The sequence below is a fragment of the Peromyscus maniculatus genome, chromosome 23 (genome assembly GCF_049852395.1).
Source record: "Peromyscus maniculatus bairdii isolate BWxNUB_F1_BW_parent chromosome 23, HU_Pman_BW_mat_3.1, whole genome shotgun sequence".
Taxonomy (NCBI): Eukaryota; Metazoa; Chordata; class Mammalia; order Rodentia; family Cricetidae; genus Peromyscus; species Peromyscus maniculatus.
The window spans coordinates 9,533,071-9,559,606 of record NC_134874.1 but is presented as its reverse complement, the minus strand read 5'-3'; the positions used below and the strand labels follow the sequence as shown (position 1 = coordinate 9,559,606).

General features: G+C 52.9%; 1 protein-coding gene across 1 annotated transcript in view; it reads left to right on the top strand.

Moving 5' to 3' along the window:
- The window catches only part of Fbxw8 (F-box and WD repeat domain containing 8), a 100,404-nt gene that overhangs the window by 65,926 nt on the left and 7,942 nt on the right, over positions 1–26,536 (top strand). The window contains exons 7-8 of the mRNA XM_006970804.4: positions 1,454–1,660; positions 19,745–19,872. Of these exons, the coding sequence (XP_006970866.3) occupies positions 1,454–1,660; positions 19,745–19,872 (335 nt within the window). The remainder of the gene's footprint in view (positions 1–1,453; positions 1,661–19,744; positions 19,873–26,536) is intronic.

Sequence of the window (26,536 nt, the reverse complement as noted above, 5' to 3'; positions counted from 1 at the left end):
CCCTGCTGAGGATGTGTCAACTCCCAGCATTATTCTCCAGTCTGGGTGCCAAGTTGCCACAGTATGCACTGGGCATCCCTGGACCAGGCACCCCCATCCATGGAGCCCGACCATCTTTGTTCCCTAGCTGTGCCTCCTGAATAACAGTGGCAGCGTTCCCAGGTCTGCAGTGTTAGCTTGGAGCAGCTGGCCTTTGTGACGGACCTGCAGCCCAAGATGTTGGGCTGCCTCGGCACAGTTTGGACCCAGGATTAGCAGAGGCACCGGATGTTTGCTTGTGCTCAGCTCCCCAGGGCAGCCTACAGAACTCGGGCTTTTGAGCGCCTCTGGCATATTGTCAGGGCGATGCTGTCCTTCCCACCATGGCTTTTCATAATTCCACAGTGGACTCACCCTCAGCATCCACTCTCTGTGATTACTAAGTAGGTGGGTCTGACGCAGACTGCTCTGGGGAGAAGCAGATCATCCTAAAGGGGATCCGTCCCCCGTGCAGTCAGAGAGGACACTGACCGGAGTGTGTTATCTGTACTGGTCTCTATCCTCAGAGGGCCACATGGCACAGGACGAGCAGTGCCTGGCAGGCAGGGAGGAGGCTAAGAAGACAGTTGGGATCTTCTGGTGACGCACTGGTGGGACACACACATAGTCCAGAATGGTTTGGTTCGTTTGGGACTGGGACAGTTTGACTTTTTCAGTTTCTGGTAAAACAACAGAACAAAGAAGGGTAGCTCCAAACACTGCGGTGTTCAGGATTTCAAAGACCCGGTAGAACTGACAGCCGCAATGGCCTTGCTCAGCCTGTTTCCACCCTTGAAGACAGCCATTGTTAACAGACACACCCATGCCTGAGCCAAGCGCGTTGTGACTCCACCCATCTGCTGGACTTTTGGGGGTAGCCACTGGGAATCCTGTTCCCTTGCTCCCCAGACCCAGTTCATCTCCACAGTGATCCTGTGGATCCTAAGGAAGCCTTCAGGTTTCCTCCTGAGGTTGTGTGGCATTTGCTGTGTGGCTCTATCCTGTCTGCACAGTGACAGGTGTGGTCCCGCAGTGCACACCCTCTGCGGGTGTCCGGAAGCTGCTAGAGGGGCCTCCTGGGTCAGAGCTTGGCACTGTGGTAAGCACTGCCAGTCTTTCCCGAGTAAGACTTGGACAGGGTTATGTCCCCTGTTCACCTCCAGCTCTGTGTCCTCTGACTTCCTGGTCCTCATGCTGTGACAGGTGGAAAATGGTGGCTCCGTGGATTTTCCTTTGTGGCTTTCCTTCTTGGAGCGCATTGTGTTTCTGCTGTTACAAGCATCTTTTCATCTGGGCAGGAGCCATGTTCACCCCCTATAAATGGTCCCTGTGTCCACCTGTTTCTGGGCCACTGCCCTCTTGATGTACAGGGGAAGTTCCTTTCTTGACCAAGTCGAGATGCCTGTGGATGACTAAACAAGCCCTCTCTTTGCAGGTCGACTACCTGGAAATCGTTCCGAATACTGGGAGGTACCCCGTGGCAATAGCCACAGCTGGGGACCTGGTGTACCTGCTGAAGGCCGAGGACTCAGCCAGAACCCTCCATTATGTCTATGGCCAGCCTGCCACGTGTCTGGATGTCTCAGCCAGCCAGGTCGCCTTTGGGGTGAAGAGTCTAGGATGGGTGTATGAAGGAAACAAGGTACGGACACAGTGGCTTGAACAAGCGTGGGTTCAATTCTTCTTTTTTAATAAGCTTGTATTTTTCTAATTCTTTTATTTTATTTTATGCGCATTGGTGTTTTGCCATGAGTGTCGGGTCCCCTGGAACTGGAGTCACAGACAGCTGTGAGCTGCCACATGGTTCCTGGGAATTGAACTTAGGACTTCTGGAAGAGCAGCCAGTGCTCTTAACCGCTGAGCCTTTTCTCCAGCCCTGGGATTTAATTCTTTTAGATGCAGCTGAAACATTAAGCTCTTCCTGTTCTGGTTTGGTTTAGTTACTTGAAATAGGGTCTCTCATATCCGGATCAGGCTGGCCTTGAACTCACTGTGTAGCCTTGCGCCCCCTCTTGCCCTGAACTCCTGGCGTAGCGGTGTGCGCAGGCACACTTGGCAGGGCGTTAACACTCTTGGTGCTCTTCTGTCTTCAGCTGCGTTAGTGCAGCGTGTGAACATGGCAGAAAATCCAAGCAAGTAGATAGAACCCGAGCTGCAGAATTCTCCTCCACGGCACACAGTAGATTAGTGATTTCCTGGTGTCTGTGTAGAAATAGACATCTGTCGACGGGGGGCAGGTCTTTACAGACGTGGGGTCATGGTATGCGCCCTCCCTGTTCTCTGCCTAGCATGTACTCAGCAACATGCCTCAGACAGTGGTTCATAGCTCATGTCCCAGCTCTCTGTCCTGGAGTTCCAGCGCGTGCTTAGAGCTCACAGGCTGTGTAGCCAATGCGGTCACCGGTGTGCATGTATGTAGACCCCTCTCACTGTCTGGGCTACCTCAGGGAACGCACACCACACACTGCAGCCTGCAGAGATCCTTGTGCAGCCTGTCTTTAGGACGTGCATCGCAGTGGGGTGGTCACTGCTAAACCACACTCTAAGGCCGAGCCAGTGAGACAGCTCAGCAGGGAAAGACGCTGGCCACACACGCCTTCCGACCCCAGTCCCATCCCTGGAAGGAGAAGAGCCAACTCCACAAAATCATCCTCCGACCTCCACCTGTGTATGGTGGCATGTGTGTCCCATGCACACACACACAAGGTAATAAAATTAGGAAATGAAATGAAGAATTTACATTATAGTTTCTGTTGTCATTAGCTGCGTGAAAGCGCCCACTGACGTGTGTGAGCCGGACAGGAGACAGTCTTTGTGTTAACTCTTGGGTGATGACTGTTTTATCACTGCAGGTTTTACTGTCCTGATGCAGTCTTAGAGCTGCCTTATAGAACCCCCCCTTCAGGTGGGATCAAAGAGTTGGGTGAAATTTCCTTTGGCTTTAGGTTCCCTCTGGTTGGCCTGCTCTTGACCCCACTGGCAGTCAGGGTCTTCCTGGGAAGGAGCACCTGAGCCAGTGAAGGAGTTCCTTTCCTCCCCAGAAGTGGTGTGGATTGGAGCGGCAGGCTCTGCCCAGCCCTCTTCCCTGTGACCCAGTGTGACCTCAAGCAGGTTGCCTAGACCTCTCTCTGCCTCTCTCTTAAAAAAAAATTTTAGATTAATTTATATTTTATGTGTGTGAGTTATTTATCTACATGTATTTCTATGCACCACATGCATGTCAGAGTGGGCTCTGGATGCCCTGGAACTGAGTTACATACAGGTGGTGTGAGCTGTCATTGGAGCTGGAAACTGAACCTGGGTCCTCTGCAAGAGCAGCCAGTGCCCCTAGCTGCTAAGCATCTCCCCAACCCCTGCCTGTTTCCTCTTTGGTAAACCTGTTCCTGACAGTACCTGCCGATAAGCCTGGGCTCCACCACTGCACTGTGCCCTCGGCTCCGTGGAAGAGTGTATTTGGTTCACATCAGTGCTGCTCTGCTAGCCCGGTGCATTTCCTCTCCCTGCTGCTCACACTCGGATACCGGGCTCCAGTGATGTTTCTGCGTTTCATTTTCCCAATGTATTTGAGCTGTGCAGTCAAATACTGATGTATGTATGGGTGCCACTGTTTGGGGCAGTGCTCAAAAATGGGAGCAGCCTGGCTTCTACTTACACATCAGGAAGACCAGTCAGTGGCAGCAGAGGCCTCTCTGGAAGGCAGCACTTTGTGCTGGGTCAGCCCACGTGCTGGAGCAGACCCTCATTCCTAGCGGGGAAGCCTGTGGGGAGGACGCCAGAGTGACTTCCCGGGAAGGGGCGAGGAGGAGGTCCCGGTCTCTGGGTCGGTGTTCCCTTCCTCCACCCTGGAAAGACTCTGGTCCCGGAAGGACGCGGGAAAGTTCTGTGTCAAACCGCCAATTCTGTGCAGCGTGTGTTGTTAGTGCTCTCGGTGAAGTCGGGGGACAGTGCATCAACACTCGTCTGTTTCAAGTCTTGGTGGTTTAACTGTTCTCTCTCTTAGGTGGCTAGGGCTTCCCTTGCTGATGAGCATGGGCCCTGTCACTGAGCTGTGCCCTCGGCTCTGTGCTCCTCTGCTGTGCTGGGTTACTCTTGAAGGCCCTGCTCCTTGACTAACACGGATGATGTGTTGATTTCCTCTAGTCATGGAATTTGTTTTTAACGCCTCTCAAATTTTCAACCCAGTGAAAAGCTTTGATTGTAACAATCGGCTGAGTAAGACATTCATTCTTTTTTTTTATTTTTGAAAATCATGCATTTTCATGCCCTGCCCTGCGAATTACTTATTAATTAGTTTTTGTTGCTCTTTTAAAGTGATGCATGGAGGTGTGTTGACCACAGGAGTGTTGCTGGGAGCAGTCATTCATGCAGATGTTCTGTGAGTGTCTCACCAGTCCTCAGGTGCCCGAACCTTAGCATGGAGATGTTTCTCCAGTGAGTGCCACCCGAGGACCAAACGACCTGCCGGCCCTGTTCTTTAGTTTCACAGAGCATCTCCTCATCTTTACTGTGTCTTCTGCTTCCTCGGAACAACTAGGTGTTAATCACAGTTGCTGGTATATGGCAGTTAAGCCATGTCATGGAGGTTCAATGACTGTTTGCTTGTCAATACTGTGATTTGGCCATGTGCATTCAGCTTGGCGATGCAAGCCACTGTGGTGTCTATTAGGGCACTGTGAGCTGCCTAGCAGCAGGCTTGCCTGGAGCTGTGCGCACATGTGGCGGGTGAGGGCGCATCTGTGCCTCTGGTCTCTGTAACCAGGACTCAGATGAAGGCCATGTAAGAACAGAGTTTGAGTTGTCTGTTTGCACCTGATGCAGGACTGGGCCTTAACTATAGTTCACTGTTATCAACCATGATGAGAGCACACTAAAGTCCAAATGCTGAGATGGATTTTAGTAGGGAGTGTACCACTCCATAGCCTGTAGGTGTGTCCAGGGATGCTGTTGCTGTTCACTGGACAGTGTCCTTGTACCATATGCTGACCACACTGGTGTCTTAGAGGCACCACAGTTCATGAGCGTTGAGTAATAGTGTTTCAGCGTCCATCCTCCATCTGCTCAGCCAGCCAGCCTGTCCTGTGGTTGTCACGGAGACTCACCACATCAGTGTGTCTCTGGCATTCCTCCACACTGGGCCATCAAGTGACTGAACTCTGTTAATAAGCCATTTACAAAGATTATCTGCCTGAGCGTGGGAGCAGGGCTGTCTTCTGTGGTGCATGCTGGAAGGCCTTAGAGAGTTAGTGCTCTGCACATTGGACTCCCATGGGACAGTTATGCCCAGGTTGATTTGGAGGTCAGAGTTGGCGGCCACAAAGGATTTACCAGCATTTTCTCTGGCTATATAAAGTCAGAGAAAACATGTCTAGTGTATATTTTAGCCTTTACTGTAGAAGTCAGATCTTTAACCTTTTTATATGTGTGAGTGGTTTCCTGCATGTATACTGTGCTCTATGAGTGTGTAGGGCCTGCAGAGGCCAGAAGAGGGCACTGGATCTCTGGAACCGGAGTTACAGATGGCTGAGAACCACCATGTAGGTGCTGGGAACTGAACCCGGGTCCTTGGCAAGAGCAGCCAGAGCTTTGACCTCTGTGCCACTGCTCCAGCTCCTACTCTGATTAGGTAAAGCATTCTCCTGACTCAGCATCCAGATGAGGGGAGCACCAGCCGGAGATTCCTCCCAGATCCTCAACCCCTGCCCATCATTTGGTTTTGGAGCCAAGTTGGCAGTGCCCGTTTCTTGTGTATCCTTCTGAGATGGGCCATGTGTTTCCAAGCAGAGTGCCATCCCTCCCTCTTTAAAGTGTGGATGGAGCTGGACGTAGTGGTGCACATCTTTAGTCCCAGCACTCTGGATGCAGAGGCAGGAGGATCTCTTGAGTTCAGGGCCAGCCTGATCAGGAAGTCGGTCCAGTCAGGGCTCCATAGAAGGACCCTGTCTCAGGAAAACAAGCATAAATAGTAGAACTCTGTGTTACTGTTTTGCACCTTGTTTTTGCCTGAGGGGAAGCCTGTTTGAGGTAATTTTGAAAGACATTATGGAGCTCCCTGGTATTGTCGCTTTGGAACTTTGTAGCGTTGCAGATGATAGGTGGCCTCACCCCTGCAGCCGCTCCTCTTGAGGGTGTGGCCAGCATCAGTGCCTGTAGGTGAGTTCCTCCTTGAGTTCTTGCTGGGTCAAAGCAGTGTGCTCCTTCATGACATTGACGGCACTGCTCTGTACCGAGGGTGCTCTTGAGGGGTACCAGCATTGCACCCCAGAGTACCTGGATGTCCTTCCTCTGTGGCTGGGAGGGAAGTGTGGAGCTTCAGCTGACTTGGCTGTTCAGTTCACATTTTCACATCTGTCTGCTTGGAAGGTGAATGACCGGGCCACATGGCTTCACTGGCATCATGTGGCAGGGCTAGCAGCCCTCCTGGGCCAGTGTCATGGTGGGAAGAATGGTGGCATGCACTGCTTGTTGGATACTCCTTTGCGGGCCCGCGGTTCTGTTGAATAGTTTTCTTCTTCATCAATGAGGGATGGCCACGGGATTCGTGGGTTAGGTGAGGGGTGCTGGGTAGCCAGGGCTTGTGTGTTCTCTCTGGGGGCCGTGCTCTGCTGCTGGCGGGAATGATGGGGTGGGAACGGTGATCCCCCAGGAAGAGGGGCTGCTCAGAGGTCTTTTAACGTGCAGCAGAGGTGGATTCTGAGTTCTTGCTGTCCATTCGTGGGTTCTCGGACTCCAGTGGACAGTTTCCTAGAGGTAGCCGTTACTGAGTGCCCGGGGACAGGAGAAGAGACAAACGAGAAGTGTCTTGACCATGCCCTCCCCCTGCGGAGTCAGCACAGCTCTTCTCACGGCCCCGGTGCTCAAGCAGCCGCCTCAGTTTTGTTTGTGTGTGTGTGCATTCGGGATTCAGCAGCAGCGCTCTCCTTTCTGTACCATTTACAATAGCACTCTACCTTTATTAATCCCTTCGCTGCCTGGATTAAATTGTGCTCTCAGGGTGGACAGCCAGAGGCAGAGCTGCCCTGGGTGGAACACGATGCTGTCGATGAGTCTCCTGCCTCATAAAGGGAGCCGGGGCCCCACTTAGTGCTCTTAGCATCAGTCTATGTATCTGGACATATTTCCCAATTTAGTTCTGAAGCACTTGGCATTTGATGGCAGATTGTATTAAGCAGCACACGGCGTGCATTCTAATCAGGGCGAGGGGTGAAGTCATCGCAGGCTGGAATGTGCTGGGCAAGGAGGCTGGCTTGGGCTGCAGCAGCTTATATCATGCTAGAAAATAATTGCTCGAGTCTCTGAGCTAATAACTTCCCACGTGCAGCCAGGGAGAGACTTGGGATTAGTTGTCTGCACTGGCCACAAGGTGAGCTGTCTGTCTGGAGCCTCGGGGGTCAGAGTGTGGCTGCAGATGGGCCACACTCTGCCATGTCTTGCCAGAATCGGAGAGCCGGCTTTCCTATTCAGCTTTCCTTTTGTTGAGGTTTCTGTTTCTGAGAATCAGGACTGGTACTTCACATGCAGACAAATAAGTAAAAACTGAAAGTTTATCAAATACTTTCACAGTCTACCCAAAACTTTCTTTCTTTTCTTTTCTTTTCTTTTTTTTTTTTTCTTCATATTTGCTTCTTTGTTGGGGAGTTGATGGCTAACTAACTCCTGGAGACTAGTTTTCTGGAAGAAGGTCCAGCATTGTTACATACGGTCACGTCAGTGAGCCAGCTGCATGGTGCCGGTTCTTCAGGATCTGAGGGTCCTATGAAGAGATGACTCAAGCATGCTTCTAACTCTCGGCTCTCGCCCGGTGCTCCTTAATAGTGACCAGCAATGCAGAAGGGGTTTTCCCTGGTGGAGGTGGACACAGTGAGTTCAGGAACTCCCAGGCTGCTGACAATGAGAAATGAACACTCAAGGTTGCTTTGTGCAGGTTTTAGTATTAAAATAATCCAATAACTGATGTGTTGGCATTATTAATGATGAGAGATAATGAAACTCTCCAACGTTTAGTGAGAACCTTGAAGTATCACCGCAGAGCTCCAGGTTTGCCCTGCACTGTCAGCCACACTCAACTCAGAGGCTTTAGAACTCTGAGGACTTAGAACTGAGCGTCTGTTAGACTGTGCAGCGTGAAAGGTTCTGTGGAAGACATTTCTTGTTATTTTGGGGGGCAGCTGAGTGTGCTTTTGGATCCCTGGTGAAATGACATGATAGAAGGTTTATGCGGGGACAGTGACTTTCACCAGGGGCTGAGCAGGGCTTCTACAGTCAGATACTCTTTGGGCAAGTTACTTGCCTTGCTTTTCCGATTGAGAAAGTGGGGTGACGTTTAGCGCAGGACTGGTGCTCCTGTACCCACTAGCATTGGAGTGAAGTTGGAGTTGTGCCGGGCGAGACAACAGGCCCGAGTGGCCCCGGCCCGTTGGAGCCCCGGTGATCCCTGGGAGGTATGGGAGCCCAGCTTAGTTTCTTTTCCTGAGACTGGTTTTGAAAGAAGCCTGTGAGTAGAAAGGGCCGTGTGGAGCTAATGTAAGGAGCTGATAGGGTGCTGAGTCATTCTGCATCCTTGCCGGCGGGGCTGGACCACACCTCGGGTAGCAGCTTCTGTCTGTACACACTCCTGCATCGTTTTGGATGTCACTGACATTTGTAATATTTCCCGATTTTTAAAGAAAATCATCAGTATTCTGAAAGGCACTGAGCCAATTTATAAAGCATTATATTGAAGTGTCTGCTGCCCCTTCTTATTAGGCTTTTGAATTAAGATTAGATTTTTATTAGGGTCTAATTTTTCCAGTGGCTTCCCTGATTGTATGTAGAATTCCTGTCCTGGTTCACCATCCCACACACATGGGAGGCCGTGAACTTGGAGTTGACTGTTGCGATGATTTCCCCAGCACAGATGGGGATATCCGGCTTTGATTTCTTTGTGCCAGATGAGTCTCGGGGTAAATATTGCCCAGACAGCAGTTAGGTTTGTTAGTGTTAAAAATCAGCATGTTTTTCAGCTAGTCAGGATCTGAGGGGGCCTGGTGGAAATGTTTGCCTCTTTCCAGGAGTGAAAACAGTAACTGTGAGCTGCATGCTCCTACATAGTCCAGACAGTTGAGACTGATGGACTTGGCTGGGAAAGCAAGGACACACAGCACATGGCCTATGTGGGCTCAGCTATTCAAATGTTTGCTGTATTCAGATAACACACAGCAGTTATAGTAGAGAACCTGGGCTCTTTACCCAGCACCTTGAAGACTATATTAACGTAGCCTACGCTTCTGTCTCGTGTAAGGCCCTGCGTTGGAGAGTGGGGTTAGCACTGACATTGGGTACTAAGTTGCACAAGTACTTCTAATGGACGCCAAGCCACTCCTCACAACATTCCCTCCCCGATTAGTTGCAGGATGGATTCTCTTGCAGCTAGGCAGAGGAAAATTTTAGCTCAGCTCATACTTGAGCAGTCACTTGCCAAATTTAGGGACTCGGGCAAAGTGATGAGGTTTGCACAGTGCTAAGATGAGGCTCAGGTCCTCTGAGGGCCATCTGTACAGAGGCAGTCCTGCCATGACCTGGCTTCCAGACACCACTTCCCTCCGGTGCAGGGATAGTGCACTGGTGGAGTCAGCTTACCGTTCCATATCCAGGTTTCTTCAGGTCCCTGTCAGTGTCTAGGCTGGGGCCCTGGCCTGAACTCCTCCTGTTCGTGCAGCAGGCTGGGGCTCCATCTCCCTGTTTCCCTGGGGTGGGAACTCATAGGCCTTGTTCATGGGAGGTTGTGAAATGCACATTCAAATGCCTCCCGAGCTAGATCCTTGCACCCCTACTCCCACACCCCTGCAGTGCCTGACACCCCCACTCCCCTGCAGTTCCTGACACCCCCACTCCCACACCCCTGCAGTACCTGACACCCCACTCCCCTGCAGTCCCTGACACCCCCACTCCCACACCCCTGCAGTACCTGACACCCCACTCCCACACCCCTGCAGACCCTGACACCCCCACTCCCACACCCCTGCAGGCCCTGACACCCCCACTCCCACACCCCTGCAGTCCCTGACACCCCCACTCCCACACCCCTGCAGTACCTGACACCCCCACTCCCACACCCCTGCAGTCCCTGACACCCCCACTCCCACACCCCTGCAGACCCTGACACCCCCACTCTCCCACACCCCTGCAGTGCCTGACACCCCACTCCCACACCCCTGCAGACCCTGACACCCCCACTCCCACACCCCTGCAGACCCTGACACCCCTACTCCCACACCCCTGCAGTGCCTGACACCCCCACTCCCCTGCAGACCCTGACACCCCCACTCCCACACCCCTGCAGTGCCTGACACCCCCACTCCCACACCCCTGCAGTGCCTGACACCCCACTCCCACACCCCTGCAGCGCCTGACACCCCCACTCCCACACCCCTGCAGTCCCTGACACCCCCACTCCCACACCCCTGCAGTCCCTGACACCCCCACTCCCACTCCCCTGCAGTCCCTGACACCCCCACTCCCACACCCCTGCAGTCCCTGGCACCCCCACTCCCACACCCCTGCAGTGCCTGACACCCCCACTCCCCTGCAGTTCCTGACACCCCCACTCCCACACCTCTGCAGTCCCTGACACCCCCACCCCCACACCCCTGCAGTCTCTGGCATAACCACACATGCACACCTGTACCTCCTACCCTTACCCATACTCCTGCACTCGCTGGCACACACATATACCCCTGTACTCCATGGCACACACCCACCCCTGTTCCCCTTCGTGTGCATGCACATGCACTCACACACCCCTGCACCCCCCCACACACACACACACTCCCTGGTACACACACATACACCAAGTGTATTTCCAGTTTTATCAGAAAAATGGCCCATGCCAAGCACTGTAGGTGAGGCCCTGCTGCCTGCCTGTAGCCACCTTTAAAAGCCCTCAGAAGTCAGACCTTGGCTTCCAGCTCTCCACCCACACCTACAAGATGAGTCTCTCTACACAGCCTAGAGGTGTCGCCCTCTTGAATGTGGTGTTCCTTCCTGCCCAGGACTTCCCTCTCCCCATGGCCTTTCAGAAGAACAGGCCTCAGCTTCGGGCCTGCATTTCCTCTCCTGACCTCAGCACACATGGGCCGGAAGCTCACATTTATCCATGTTGCTGCACTGTAGCCTACCATAAACCAGTGGCCAGGAGACCAGAGGCAGAGGGTCACGGCTGAGGGACACTGAGCTCCTCAATGATGGGAAACAACACAGTAAGTGGCGTGCAGAGTCCTGATGTGTTTGGAGTCAGCACCCGCAGGAACAGAGCTGGTGATCAGTGTGTCCTCGCCAGGCAGGGCTGCGGTGTGCGGCGTTCTGAGTTGCTATGGACACTGTGTTAGGACTGCACACTTTGTGTGCCCTTGGTAGAGCTTCAGAGAGCAGGCGCTTGGAAGGCCAGGCCCCGGGCTTGATGCCTCCTTCCAGAACGTCCAAGCTGGGTAGGGGATGTGCCTCTGTCAGCTCCATTTCTTCATAGGAACAGTGGGGGAAGTAGTGGGCCCACCGTACAGCACCGTGAGGGTCAGCTGCGGACACACAGCGCTGCCCAGAGCTGAGCTGACTCCTGGGAACACCATTCTGAGCAGGGATCGGGAAGAGGCACGCCAGTGTGGTGGCTGGGGCGGGAAGGGCTGGGTTCTTCCTGGCCTGCTTCTCAACTGGTCCCTGTACAGTGTGGGGCAAGCCATTTCAAATGGCTTTCAGTTCAGTTTCCTGGTGGCTAAGTACAGGTGTTAGTGGGTCTCTCCTCTGGGTAGTTGAGACTGGAGTGTGCTCAGAAGGGCTGTGGGAGAGGCGGGCGCCACACTCTTCTGCACCCCAGGAACGATATCGTGGACCCTGCGGTGAGCACAGGTTTCTATGGCTTGGGGATGTATACAGCCAATAAAGGCACCCTGTGTGGACTGTGTGCCCACTCCAAAGGCTCTGGCTGTTGTGCTGGTCCAGCCCCTCAGCGGCCATTTGTTTCCATGATCTAGGTTAGAGGCCTGCTGCTTGTCTCCCCTCCGAGCCTCTGTCTGGTCTAACTTGGGGCTGAAACAGAAGTCAGGCTGGTCAGAAGACAGGGTAATCAGCTAAGTGCCTGAGTTTGCTAACAGTGCCATCCGTCTGTCGGCCACAGAGAGCTGACCACAGCCCTTCCCCTGCACCTTCCCATGTGAGAGGACATAGCATTTTTACTTGAAGGATTAATGTTCCGGGATGCAGGTTTGGTTTCTCCCTCTAAAGCGCATGCTGACCCCGGTTCACATGCCCCTGCTGCATGTGTGCCTAATGCCTCTGGAGTGTTTAGAAACGGCAGCTCTGCTGCGGCGCCCCACGCAGGTGTCCGTCATCGGGCATGTGTGCATAGTGACTCACCTCTGCTGGACAGCAAGGTTCCCTGCTCACTTGGTGTGGTCCTCACCGTGCTCGTGGTGGTCAGGTCTTCCCTCCTCCCTGTGGTGATGGTGATGTAAGGCAGTATCTGAAGCAGGCAGGATTGCATCTGCCGACTGCTCTGAGGAGACCTGTTGTCCTGCACCGTCCTGGGCATGTGTCAGGAGAGAGGCATGGGGACCAGCGTCCTGGACTCCGCAGGGATACACTCACCCTGGTTCCTTTCAGCCTTAGGTCACAGTAGGTGTTGGTTTGGCCGCGGTCTGGTCCTTTGTAGACATCTGCCCACATCACAGAGCCCCGCGCCTGGCACGCCTGTGTGATTGGCACTGCCTGCCCAGAAGAGCCCAGTCCTGGAACAGCCAGGGTTGCAGGTGCATTGGCACGTGGTGGGGGCGTGCGCAGGCCTTCCCTACCCCGTGCCTGGCGACGCTCAGCAACGCCGTCTCATCCCCGCAATATCTTGGCCTTTGGGCTTGTCACTCCAATTAAAACTTAAACACAAAAGCAGCCAGGCTTCTCCCTTTGTGTGAGTGAGCGCAAGACAGTGCCAGAGCGTGTCACGGAAACTGTTGGGGGCTGTTTTCAGGGAGCTGTGCTCATGTTGGGGAGCCATCTCTCCAAGTGCTGTGTCTTGCTGGGGTGCTGCTCAGGGCACCTGAGAGGCGGGTTTCTGTTTGCCAACAGTGAAGTCACCTCTGAGGCGGTGGTGAAAGTCACTCTCCACATGGTCACAGACACGGCCGCGCCAGGCCTCACGCGATGACTTATCTCTGGCAAGGACTTAAAATCGTCTCTCTGGCTGCTTGTCAAAAATTACATCATATCAGAGTAAACTGCTTTTAAATCAGGCATCCATTATTCATGTATATTAACTGCTTTTTTATTTTTTTATTGGCTGTTTTGTGTGTGATTTACTTTTTCCCCAGCCTCCTTGCCCTGCCCAATGTCCATCTTTCTCATCCTTTTTTAAAATCTTAGCTCACCTGTGAATTCCCCGTGTTGTCCACTTAGCTGTGTGTGTGTGAAGCAGTGTGCACAGCTTGCTGTGTGTGTGAAGCAGTGTGCACAGCTTGCTGTGTGTGTGAAGCAGTGTGCACACCTGCTGTGTGTGTGAAGCAGTGTGCACAGCTTGCTGTGTGTGTGAAGCAGTGTGCACAGCTTGCTGTGTGCGTGAAGCAGTGTGCACAGCTTGCTGTGTGTGTGAAGCAGTGTGCACAGCTTGCTGTGTGTGTGAATCAGTGTGCACACCTTGCTGTGTGTGTGAAGCAGTGTGCACACCTTGTTTGTGGTGAAACACCTTACTTGTCATTACCGGGATGTATAATGTAGCCTTTCCCGTCTTCTGTATTTACAGAATGCGCCCCGGTGGCCCCGTCCTTGCGGGCCACACCTAGGGAGCCCCAGTGCCGCCCATGCTGGGTGGACAGCACACTGGCCACTGTGTTCACACTCTCGAAGCGTGTCTTTGCTAAGACGGTGCTGTTCTGGCCATGGGCAGACAGCATGTGCGGTCGCATGCTTCATCTCCCTCGTCTGGTGCACATTCAGCCGGCAGTGGGCCAGACACTGCTCCGGAATCCAGAGAAGTGGGCCTGAGCAGCCTGTGCGCCCGGCATCTGTGGCTATGGGACGTTCCCCTCACTTCTGGCATCTGCCTGGATGGGGGAGAGTTGGTTCTGCTGTTTACTGCCCACGCCAGTGCCGACGCTTCGTCGTGTGGTCTATGTTATGTGTCTACACAGTTCCTTGCGTCACTCTTCCTCCCAACCTCGCAGACCTTTTTCTGGAATGATCCTGTTTATTGGCTTTGCTGGTGAAGCCCAGGGCTGTGTTCTACCTGAGATGTCATTTCCCTGTCCCTCTGCAAGGCCAGTGTGGCCAGACTGCACTGTTGTAGGTGGATAGGCGTTTGCTCGGTCCCTTTCAGATACCGCTGGGGTTGACATCGTGGACACTGGTGCGAAGGTGGCTAGGGATGGGACTGCTCACCCCTCTGAGGACTTCTCGCCCTTTGTCCTGAGCCGGCCTGGGAACCCAGCCCAGCCCTGTCTCAGAAACAACAGAACCACAGCGCAGAACCTCCTCACTTGTGGCCTCACCCCAGCATCTCTGTATGGATTTATTTTCCTTTCTCCTGTTGGAGATTTCTAGTGTTTCCTGTCAGCTATAGGAAGCGCTCAGGCTGTACCTGTTGAAAGCTGCTCTGCTCGCTCGCTCGCTCGCTCAGTGGAGCAGGTTAGATGTATGTTGGACCAACGCACTGATTCCCACTCTCTCCACCTGCGTCTCCGCGCTGTGTTCTGAGGACCTGTTCACAGCTCGCTTCCTGCTCCCTGTCACCTCGGTCTTTGCTTAGCCCGTCCGTCTACTGTGACTTCTAGAAATTCTGGGTTCAGTTTCTCAAATGCACTCCGTTTGCTGTGCCTCTCACATGGCAGGCGGCTGTCCCTCTCACGAGGGAGGGGACTGTCCACATGCTGGCTCTGTGTCCTTTACCTGAAACTGCCAATGCCTTGCTAGCCCCTCCCTGCTTTTCTCCGTCTCAACTGTAGGGTTTATTGTGAGCGAATGCATGGCTGGTGTTGATGGGTAGGCACCACCAAGGTCTCTGGGTCGTGGGAGCATTGTGCTCCCCTGCGCTGAGCCGAGCTGAGCTGCACCAGACAGGGCCCCACCTTCACCCCACAGGCTCAGCTCTGTACAGAGACCTCAGATGCTGGGTCCCCACCTGACATTGTCAGGTGTCCCCAGAGCAGCCCCTGACCAGGCCCCTCGCTCCCTTCTGCTCTCAGTGCTCCCGTCTCTTTGGGCTTGCGTGAGTTGTTCTGCCTCCCTTGAGTGAAGGGAACGGGCAAAGGGCTGTTTGGGAACAGACGTGAGCTGCACTTGGAGAAGCTGTCTGCCAGGCTCCCTGGTCTGCAAACTTGTCAGACAGCAAGGGACGCCCCCCCCGGGGGGGGGGGGGCGTTGGGGCAGGATGAACATGTCCTTGTGGAGCCTCAAGGTCACCCAGGAGTGGAGGAAAGAGTTAAGCAGTAGAGGAAAGGCCCAAACCGAGGGACTTCTCGGTTTGCTTGGTTCTCAGTCCCAGCCAGCTATCACCAAACACACCAAAACACACACAATGCGCACGCCTAGCCAGATGCAGGCCCACATAACTACCGTGGCCCCTGGCCCCTGCTGGCCTGAGTGAAAGGCAGTGGGCAGCAGCCTTTCTGCTCCAGGGGGCTTACGGCCCGGTCGACGAAGCACTCTCCACCTGTGTAAGCGCTTGGTAACCAGGCTGCACCTGACCTTCAGGACTGCAGTCCTGGGGCCGTTTCCCCTGTGTTTGAGAGCTGCAAGCGGATGGCAGCGCTCAGGGTGGCACTTGGGAACACCAGATGCAGCACGGTGATGCACCTCCTGCTCTGCTGAGTGGGAGTGGAGAGAGCAGAGGACCCTTGTGGGGGTGCAGATGGAGAGCGTGAGGCCGGCTCGCTCTCTTCACAACTGGCTTCTGACCACGACTTTTCTCCCAAAGAGCAGTGTATGTGGTGGTGATGGGGGAGGGAGGGAGAGGGTCAGCTGTGACTGAAGTCTCCAGGACTTTGGGTCAGGCCTTTACTCTGAGTCTTTGGAATCCACTCCATCCCCATTCAGCACGCCCCTTGTCTAAAGGGAAGCGGGCAGACACTCTTGGCTTCCAAAGGTTCTGAAAGTGCGGTTGTTGTGGGCAGAGGCCGCTGCCCCTGCTGACCGTGTCGCCAAGGCGGCTAGGGTTCTGGGGAGGTGAGCCGGCCGCTTCCTGCAGTTTTGGTAAAGTTGCTTTCCTTGCTCATCAGAACGTGGCCACAGTTCTCTGTCAGCAAGGCTCCAAAGCTCTCTGAAGACATCTCTCTGTTGGTGGCTCATGCTCACAGATGGGTGATGTCAGTCCCGTGTTTAGGAAGAACTTGCTGTGCTGAATCCTGGTTTCAAAGGGTGGAGGAGGGGGTGGCAGGCTTTGAACTAACCCCGCTGAGAGGGTCGCTGAGAGGGTAGTAGCCGTCTTCTGGCCCTTCCGTCAGGATCTGGCTGGAAAGCCTCTAGACCCCCGACACAGACCCAGTCATGGGGAAGACGTTGGCCTCCCTGCTCAGGCTGGTGCTTTCGGTCCATGCTTTCAGTCGTTGGACCTGTGGCCATTTCCTTCCTGACTGTATGGCAGGCAGGACAGCAGCCCTCCTCCTGCTTGAGACACCAGCTGCTAGGACATAGCAGTACGATGGCTCTGTGGTCCCAGAAGAGGCAGGTCCCATGTGTGGAGGAGGGTGGAAGGGCTGGCCCAGCCCCCGCTCTCTCAGCTGTCAGCGCGTTGGCTGCCACACCCGTTCACTCCCGTCCCACTGCACAGAGGAGGACTCATCAATGGTTGTCACCGTAATGCTTGTGTGAATGCTTTATCAAAAACCAAACCGAGACAACTTACTTACCAGTGTGAATTACGTATGCACGGAAGTTCTCCATTCCAAAGAACCAGGGCTACTTGTAGTGGAGAAGCACCGTGAAAGACCAGCCACACACACAATGACTGGCATGCACAGAGCAAGAGAGACAGACCCTCACACTCAAAATCTACTTAGTTCTGGGTGGCTGGTTCCTGGAGATGGGTGGCAATGGGCTACCACATTCTTCTGTTATGTAATTTATTCTTATAACTTACTATAAGATACATTATATTTGAAACAGTGTATCTTTAAAAGTGGAACTGAGAGCAGTCAGAATAGTTGAAAGCCAGGATTTGAAAGCTGTGTTTTATCAGAAACTTCAGCTCTCTGAGGGGGAAATAAACAGAAATAGAAAACTTCCTGCCCAGCCCCTTCTGAAGAGGATGCTTTTGTTCACTTGGAGTCCTGTAGATCCGCCTAGAAGACAGAATGGAAACACACAGGGGCTTGATCTCACAGCGCATCGCGCATCTCTGGCAGATGTCTTCAGGACACACAGCAGTCTGCAGGCTTAGCTTTAGACCTCCTAGAGCACAGCAGACAGCGACGGCAGCGCCTGCGTGTACCGTGCTTGCTGCTAACGCTGCTCAACCTGCATTTGCTGCTTGGCCGCTCTATCGACTCGCCGGCCACATTAGTGCAGAGCATCTGCTCCCAGATTGCGGCGGGGGGAGTTTCCCTTCTCTCCAGCATCTCTGAACACCTCTGAGAACAACTCAAGTGGTCGTGGGTTAAGACTCGCCCAACCAGGGTAATAAAGAGAAAAATTGTCTAATGCATGGTCTTAACAAGAGGGAGTGTGAGCATGAATAATTGATATCACTAGTCTGTGGCAATCAGATAAAATGAAGTCCCATTTGCTCAACCTTATTAAAAGAGAGAGAGTGTGGGAGGGAGGGAGGGAGCCATGGTAAAGGTCGTTAAGGGACTTGTAGCGTGGAAGACCTGCCTTCGAGATGGTAATGTGTTTTCCAATCTCTGTGGTCTTTAACTAAACGCAATAGTAAAGGTTCTCTTTGGATAGTTCTGATCTGTTGAATTATTGAACGTTTTAGAAATACTTGACTGCTGACTTGGATGTCTTTATGGTGAGTTTGCAGAGTCTTGTTGGCGGGGATCATCTCCCTGTATCACTCAGAGATGATTGATCCACTTGTCCAAAAAGAGCTAGGAAAAAGTGGAGCCTGCCGCTGGCTTGTGTGAGCCTCAGTGCTTGTACTTGGCCTCCGCCGCTCCCGTAGACCCCCTTCCTGCTCGCACACTGGTGTACTTTCAAACAAAAAGGTCAGTCCAAAATACTGAGATCTCTATGACGTCCAAAATGGTTGCTTTAAAAAAAAATAGCTCTTTTAAAATTGGGAAACAGTGTTGGACCTGCCGAAGGGTGTTTTGGCATCTCTGCTTGCACAGAGCAGGGCACTTGGAGTCTTACCACAGACCCGCTTAGTGCTGAACGTTCTCAAGACACACCACCAGGTTGCTGGATTTCACTTGCCCTCCCTCAGGAGCCACCTGCGATAATGTCCAGCTCATTTGCTGAAGATGGATTTGCTCATGTCTGTATTAGGAACAGCACCATTTTAGTTATTTTTAAATTGCTTAAAACTTTCTGGAAAAAAAAAAAAAAAAAAACTTTCTGTCAGGAGTTGGGAATGGCACATGTCTTTAATCCCAGCACTCAAGAAGCAGAGGCAGGGGGATCTCTGGGAGTTCAAGGCCAGCCTGGTCTACATACTAGTTTCCAGGACAGCCAGAGCTACATAGCAAGACCGTTTTTTAGGAACTTTTGTCAGGAACTTTTCATTTTAGCTGCATCTTAGCTTGTGCATTAGGTGTTGAGATGGTTTTGTGACTTCCGCTGTCTTTCCTTCCCATGTTAGCAGTAGTTAACTACTATGATCGTGGAGTTAGACTTCCATAGATTCTTGAAGACTCATGCATTAGAAATGTGTACCGTCCTGAGAATGACGGTTCCCACAGTGGAGATGATTTAACTTGTTAGGAATTTCTCAGGACCGACATAAGACTCTCCACTCAGAAGTGGTAAGTGTCTGGATTAACCAGGAGAGAGAGCATGGTCTCTGTGGGAATTCTACGGAGTTGCTCTGCAAACCCAGCTCAGCGTGCTCACCACACGCGCAGTCAAGTCAGCAGAGGTGTAGTGAGGACGTCTGTGCACTGCGAATTTGGGGCCAGGACTGTACTGTTCACTGAATACCTCCAATTGAGCTAATAATATTCTTTCATTCAAACTGACTCTCGGGGCGTCTGCGTGATCCATCCTTTGTTCCCCTTTGCTGAAGAAGCAGCACAGGCACCTTCCAGGAGGATTGCACTGTCTGGAGCCCACAGGCATCTTCTCAGCGGCTGAGAGACCGGAGCTGGGGGTGGGGGGGAGAGCGGGGCAGAAGGGGGAAGGAGACACTATTGGACTGTAGCTCCATGCGGTGTCTGTGCAGCTTCCCTCAGCCCCTGTGAGCTCTTCAGTTAACCCCAAGATCAGAAGCCTGTGACCTGTAGCCTTTATTCCTTTCCAACAAACAGGAAACAATTACCTGGGCTAGGGTTCAGTTCACCTGTGTGGGGAAAGCAGGCTGCCTGGCCCCGTTCATGCATCTCTGTCTCATGTTCTTGCTGTACTTGGGCCAAGGAACTCTTTGGTTTCCCTTTCTTGGTCTTTTGTCACTTGAGTAACTGTGCCCCTCTACTCTCAGTGGCCTGGAAGTGTCCAAGCCATTGAGTAGCCCGGCATCTTCTGGGGACAGTCCTCAAGGGTGGCACAGTGGGAAGTATATGAGGCCCCGCCACGCTGACTTGTGGGTCTGACACCCTGTGCTCTCTCCCTCTCTCAGATCCTGGTATACAGCCTGGAAGCAGAACGCTGCCTCTCAAAGCTTGGCAACGCGCTCGGTGACTTTACCTGTGTCAACCTCCGGGACAGTCCTCCCAACCTCATGGTCAGCGGCAACATGGACAGGAGGTAGGTCTGGGCTGAAGTGACCGTCATCTGTGGTCCTGAGCTGTGAGGGCCCCATGCTTCCACCTTGCCTGCAGCCCCTGGCCCTCCCCATCCTCTGGACTTGGAGCGAAGTCTCGCATTAGGTAATAGTTGGACCTGCTGTGCCTCCGCTTCGATTCTGGGGCACACAGGACGGCTGGTTCTCTTCTCAGGCAGTTGGTGGATGGTCCGGCGAGACCACTTGGAATATCTTTTGTCCCCCTGCTGCAGAATTTGTTTGGCACCGACAAGCTCGCTTTCTGATATTAAAAACAATAACCTGAGGGACGGGCCGTGTTCAGCACAATAGGGCTGCCTGCCAAGTGATGCCAAGAGTGGGTTTCAGAGCACTGTGTGTCCCTCTGGTGACGGCAAAGAGACTTGATGGGAACAGATTCCAGTTTCTATTTAGCTGATTAGCGGCCTTCTCTTTAACACATTGGCTGAGGGAGTCGGTTTTCCTGGTACAGGGGCCAGTGCCAGCCTTTCGCACTGCAGGATTAAAGTGTTTGAAAAGACCCTTCCAGTCCAGATTCCGTTTTCTCCCCCTTGTCTTGTCTCCTCCTTTGCTTTTTGGCTAGTTACCTGCTGCGTCTGATCCAGTGCCCCAGAGAGAGGTAGACTGGCCGGAAGCCAAGGCTGTTGGCACCCCTCCCCTGGGCCCAGCCCCGGGCTGCAGGTGCGCGGCTGCTCGGCTCTGGGTGTCTGTTTGTGCCAAATCCCAGAGCTCTGTCCCAGCGGAGTAGCAGCTTACAGAAATCGCTATTGGATCACATAGTGTTTCCATCCTGAACCTCACCCCCTTGCTCCACCCCCACCTAGAGCAAAGAGAGCCGGAGCATGCTTTGTGGGGAGAAGGCACTCAGTCCCTGTCTCACGGTCAGATGACTCAGAAAGTGGGGCTTGCAAATGGAGCTCTGAGTTCAGTGTGCTAAGGCTTGGGGGGCTAGACAGGTGGTTCAGTCAGTAACCGACTGCTAGGCAAACATGACCTGAATTTGGAACCCAGAACCCATGTAAAAAAAAACAAGGCATGCTTTAATCTCAGCATTTGGGAAGCAGAGGCAGGGGGATCTTTGTGAGTTCAAGCCAGCCTGCTCCATGTAGTAACCAGCAAAAGCCACATACTGAGACCCTGTCTTAACAACAGCAGCCAAAAAAGGCATGGTCACACTAGTCTGTAACCCTGGGGGGAAGAGACACAGGCATGACTGTCCTCAGAGTTCAATGGCCAGCAAGTCAGAGCTCTGGGTTCAGCCTGTCTCAAGAGATAAGGCAGAGGGTAATTGAGGACAGCTGGCGTTGACTCTGACTTCGACATGCCCTTGTTCACAGGTGCATACATGCATACACTGCACACATGCAAGCCCTTGCTCACAGTTGCATACATGCATACACTACACACATACATGCCCTTACACACACACACACAACAACAACAACAACAACAACCATGGCCTAGGCTTTGCAAGTAGCCCCAGTGTATGTCCGGGGAAACAAACTAGTTCTTGTGAGTTGGGCTGACGGTCTCCACTGTTTTTGAGTGGGGCAAATGTCAGGGGCTCTTGGGGACCTCCACATATCAGGCCTGGGCAGGGGACTCTGCCCAGAGTGTGTGTGCAATGTGTGAGCTTCTTGGTGCTGGCAGGAACCCAGAGAGCAGAGGAGCCTCATGTGGAAGACCTTAGCCCAGACAGCTCCAGACCATCCCAGCCACTGTTAGCTGTCCCTCACCCTAGCTGTCCTCCAGGACACACAGGGAATTCTCAGGAAAGCTGACCTTTTCCTCTGGAGTGTACCCACCTCATCATGTGTCGTGACTAGATGAGGAGCCACACGCCCAGTTGAGAACGCCCTCTGGTCAGCATGAAGCCCAAGTCTGATTTTGAGAAATCCGTTTTATTAGAGTGTAGTGGAGTTAAGTTTTTAAAATAAAGCAGGGAGGTCCCAGGATTCTCAGCACACACAGCATCCATCACTAGCTGACGGGCGCGAACAGGGCTCCTCGGTGTTAGAATAAACCCGAGCTACAGGCCTGAGCTTGTGTCTGCAGTGAGGGCCACAGTGAGCCTTCGGAGGAAAAGCCAAGACTCCCTGCCTCATCTAAGAGTCCAGGCAAGTAAACTGTGGAGAAGAATTAAAACACTTAAAGCTCCTATGGACAAGTTTGCTAGAGCAGCCGTGCCCAATGGCTAGGAGTAGCTGCATGGACACACTGTCCCCAAACCTAAGTCATTAGTCTACTCTTTTCTCCCTGGGAGATGGAGGGTTTTAAGCTCATTCAGTTCCAGGAAGGTGGTCACAGCGTCCTGCCTCCTTACAGTTGTGTGTGTGGGAACCCCTGCTGAGGGCAGGACCACAGGAAAACACTAGGGACAGGGGGAAGCCTCCAGGCACAGCCACTTCCCAGGGTGCTCGGCTGCAGTCCATCCTCCTGACTGCCCTCTGTGGTGCCTAGGTGCCTGCCTTCTCTGTTCATCTGTGGCTTACTGGAGTCAGACTGAGAGCTCCGGAACCAGAACCTCCACCTTCCTGTCGGTGCGTGGAGGAGAACTCATGGCTGGTGGTTGAGGGCTGTGCTCGCTGAGGTCCCTCCCTGTGTACCTCGACAGTGAAACCCGGGTTAGAGTGGAGCATCCTCAGGCTCTGCCAGGGAGAGCCAGGGCCAGAGTCAGTGCTGGGGTGAGACGGCAACTGTCGGTTGCTAGGGCACAGCCCTTGGACCAACAACTCTGTCACCCTCCCCGGGTACAGCTTAGTGTGTGTGTGTGTGTGTGTACATCTACCGTGTGTGTGTGTGTGTGTGTGTGTGTGTGTGTGTGTGTGTGTGTGTGTGTATCTACTGTGGGTATGTGTACGCTACAGCACGTGTGAAGATCACAGACAACACTGTCCTCAGCCCTTGCTCCCTCCATGTTGGCTGTGTGGTCAGATGAGCTGGCCCAGGAGCTCCCGGTGACTCTGCCACCCCTCCCCCTCATCTCACCATAGGAGAGCTGGAGTACAGACGTGTGCTGCTGTGTCCAGCTTTACCTGGGCCTTGGGGGCCAAACTTGGGTCCTTATTCTTATCTGCCAAGTGTTTTACCCACAAAGCCGTCTCCCCAGCACAAGGTCATTTTTAGAACCGCTTCCTTGATGTGGAGTTCATGTGTCATGTGATCCGTCGATTTGAGGACGGTGCCCTGGATGGAAGCCCGCACTGTGAGCAGCCACTGCTGTCTCCCCCAGGCCCTCCATTCTGGTGTACATTTGCCTGTGATGTTCGTGAAAATGGTTGGCATGTGACCTTTTACGACTTATCCCTAGTCTAATGTTTTCAAGGTGAGCCCACGCGGTAACTTGTACCAGAACGTCACTCACTCTTTTTTAGTGGCCAAGTAATGTCCACATTGGACAGACAACATTCTGTCCATCTCGGTAGGCCAGTGGACATCTGGGTGGCTTAATTAATTCAATCTCTTAATAGTTTTGACCATTGTCATAATTCCCGTGTAATTTTTTACGTTTCTTCGATTCTCTTGGGTGTAGACACTCGAATTGAGTTGCTGGCTTCAGTGGTAACTGCCCCGCTCCTCTCAAGCGGCTGCTCATCCTGCCTGCCCTGGCCCTGAGGACTCTCCCAGCTCCTCCCTGTCCCAGTGTGTGAGGCACCTCCTTGTGCCTCGTGCTGGAGCCTAAGGACCCATTTCCTGTGTCCATCTGCATGCCTTCCGCGGAGAGATGACTGTTTTTAGTGGGGTGCAGCATGAGACGTGGTCTCACTGTAGCACACTGGCCTAGCATTTGCTGGGTACAATTAGGGCGGCCCTGTGTCTGCTGCTGAGTTCTGGGGTTACAGGCGTGAACTACCACACTCAGACTCAAATCCTGTTTTTACCTGAGGTTTTTATGGTGGAGTTGTGATGGGTTTTTTATTTTTTCTGGGTGTAAGTCCCTGGTCAGATCTGTCATGTGCAAGTATTCCTCCTCTTGTGTAAGCTATGTTCGTTCACTTGTTGACAATGGCCTTCAAAGTGTGGGCTTTAAATAGTGATGGAGTGTGATTTATCTAGTTTGTATTGCTTGTGTTACCACTTACTCATAAAAAATTCCTACTCCGAGGGTATTAGTTTGTTTTCTTGAGTTTTATAATCTAGTGTCTACATTTGAAATGCATGACCTGTTAGGTAGTCTGGGGTACAGTGTGAGGTGGGTGTGGCTTGTGCTTAGTCGTCTCAGCACCGTTCGCTGTCGAGATTGTTCTTTCATTCTGGAACATTAATTGATCACAGAGATCGAGTGTGTTCCCAGTTCCGGCTCTGCCCTGTTTGTCTGTTTCCCCGGTGCCTGATGGACGGCCCTGCAGCTTTTGGTTAGGATGTACTAGACAGAGGAAGCCCCCACCACCCCCAGATGCCAGGCTTGCTAACAGTCGCCGTAGGTGGAGGGAGAACATCTGTGTGTTGGAGTTGGGTGTGGTGCTGTGCCACCTGGGAGGTGGAGGCGCAAGTCTCAGGACAGCTTGGACTAGATACTGCAGCTCTGTAAAAAACAAAATGGGCCCGAAAGATGGCCCAACTATAAGGAGCATGTGCTGCCCTTGCAGAGATCTGAGTGTGATTCTCAGCAGCCACATCAGGGGGCTCACAACTGCCTGTAACTCCAGCTGAGGGGACCCGATGCCCTCTCCTGGACTCTGGAGGCTCCTGCACACACATGTGCACATATATGCACACAGACACATAATTAAAAATACAATCTTAGAGCCAGGCAGTGGTGGCGCACACCTTTAATCCTAGCACTCAGGAGGCAGAGGCAGGTGGATCTCCGAGTTCAAGGCCAGCCTGGTCTACAGAGTGAAGTCCAGGACAGCCAGGTCTCTTACAAAGAGAAACCCTGTCTCAAGAAGAAAAAAAAAATCTTAGAACAGGATAAAATGTGCAACAGTATTTGTACTCTTTTTAAAGTTATTGAGTGTGTGCATGATGAGGGGTACATGTGCCGTGTGTGTATTTGGAGGTCCGAGGACAGCTGTAGAGCGGGTCCTCTCCATCCAAGGCTCTGAGGAGGAAACTCGGGCCACCAGGCTTGTCGTGAGTGTTCACTGCTGAGCCAGCGCGCTGGTTCTCACTCAGACTTGAGATGGAAAGTGTCATCTAAAACCTTGGTACTTCCAGGGTTACTGCTTTGGCCATCAGTGCTGTCCCAGGCTGGCTTTTTGTGAGCTGTAGAGCTCAGGGTTTAGAAGATTCCTTGAGGAATCGGGTGCCGAGAGCTTCGGGATCACCCCAAAGGGATTGCTGCTTGTATTTCATGTAGAAACCTCCACTGTGGTGATACCGTTTGGCACAGAGCAGGCTAAGCTTAGCCCAGCTGGACAAAGCTGGATGTGTTGTGCATCTGAAAATGTAAGTGTTTCCAATTGCTATTGAGATGAACAGTCTCAGAAGGCTGGCTTCGGTGCTGTGTGGGTGAGGCATGGATCCTGCATACACACTTATGTGCGGCCTTCCTCCACAGCTCAGGTACAGTGAGGTCAGGTGGAGGTGTGCACTAACCTTTTAAAAATACCAGTTTCTCCCGATTCATTTAGTCACAGTTTAAAAAGGCTTGGGTGTCAATGGTTTCCCTACATTTACCTTTATTTTCTGGATATAACTGTAGCCAAGATTGCATTCTTCCTGAAGAACAGCCAACCCAGAGCCGAACGCCGCCAGCTTTGCCACCCCGGTCTGCCTTGTTACCGTACAGGACTGTGGAGTCCAAACCAATAGGAAGCACGCCCCGAGGTGTGACCCCCCAATTAGAGAGTCTTCTCGCTTCCTTCCTGCCCGGCACATAGAAAGTTGTGGTGCGCTCGTGTGTGGTGCCTGCTGCCAGGGTGCGTGCAGGGCGCGAACATTACGCTCACTCCATCTGCAAGTGTTATAATGAGTTATTCAGAGCTCTTCACACAGGACCAACCAGAGCGTGCCTCCCTCTCCGTTCCAGCGCGTTTTCCTGCCCATCAGATGGATGCTCCTCTGCTGGAGTCTTTGGAAGGTTCTGGTGTCTTTTGTTTTAATTGGCGGGCTAAAGCTGCCTCCTATGGTGCGGTTTTCATTAGTGGAGGCTGCAGAGAGGGGGTGTTGGGGCTGTCCTCCAAGCCCATCCATGAATATTAAACATACGACAATTACAGCTTTCAGACCAATTATTTTTCCTTCAGCAGGCAAAGTTGGTGATACTCACTAGATGAGGATTCGCAGTTTCTACCATTGGCCCCTTTTTGTCCCTGGAATCGGTCACCCTGGCACGGCTCTGCCCGTTTGCTGGGCTACCTGTTTCCAGCGTGGAGAGTGCGGTTTGAGTGTGGAGGCTGCCGGCTCTGCCAGGCTGCCGCCTGTGGGGTGGGTGCTGCACCCTGTCAGCTCTTCCGGCCTGGTACCCGCCTCCTCGTCTGAACTGATGGCCTGAGCGGACAGGACCCTGCAGTAGTGCAGTTCTGTCTGCGAGGAGAAGCCAGGCGTCTCTTTAAGATGTCAGAAACCGTTCTTCCACACGGGCTGGTTTGTTTCCTTAGTGAGCCTGAGCTGCTGGGGCTCTGGTGCCGCCGTCTAAACACGGTAGAGAAACAGACGGCAGACTTTGAAGTAATGGACCAAACGTGTTTGCCCGTGTCCGCG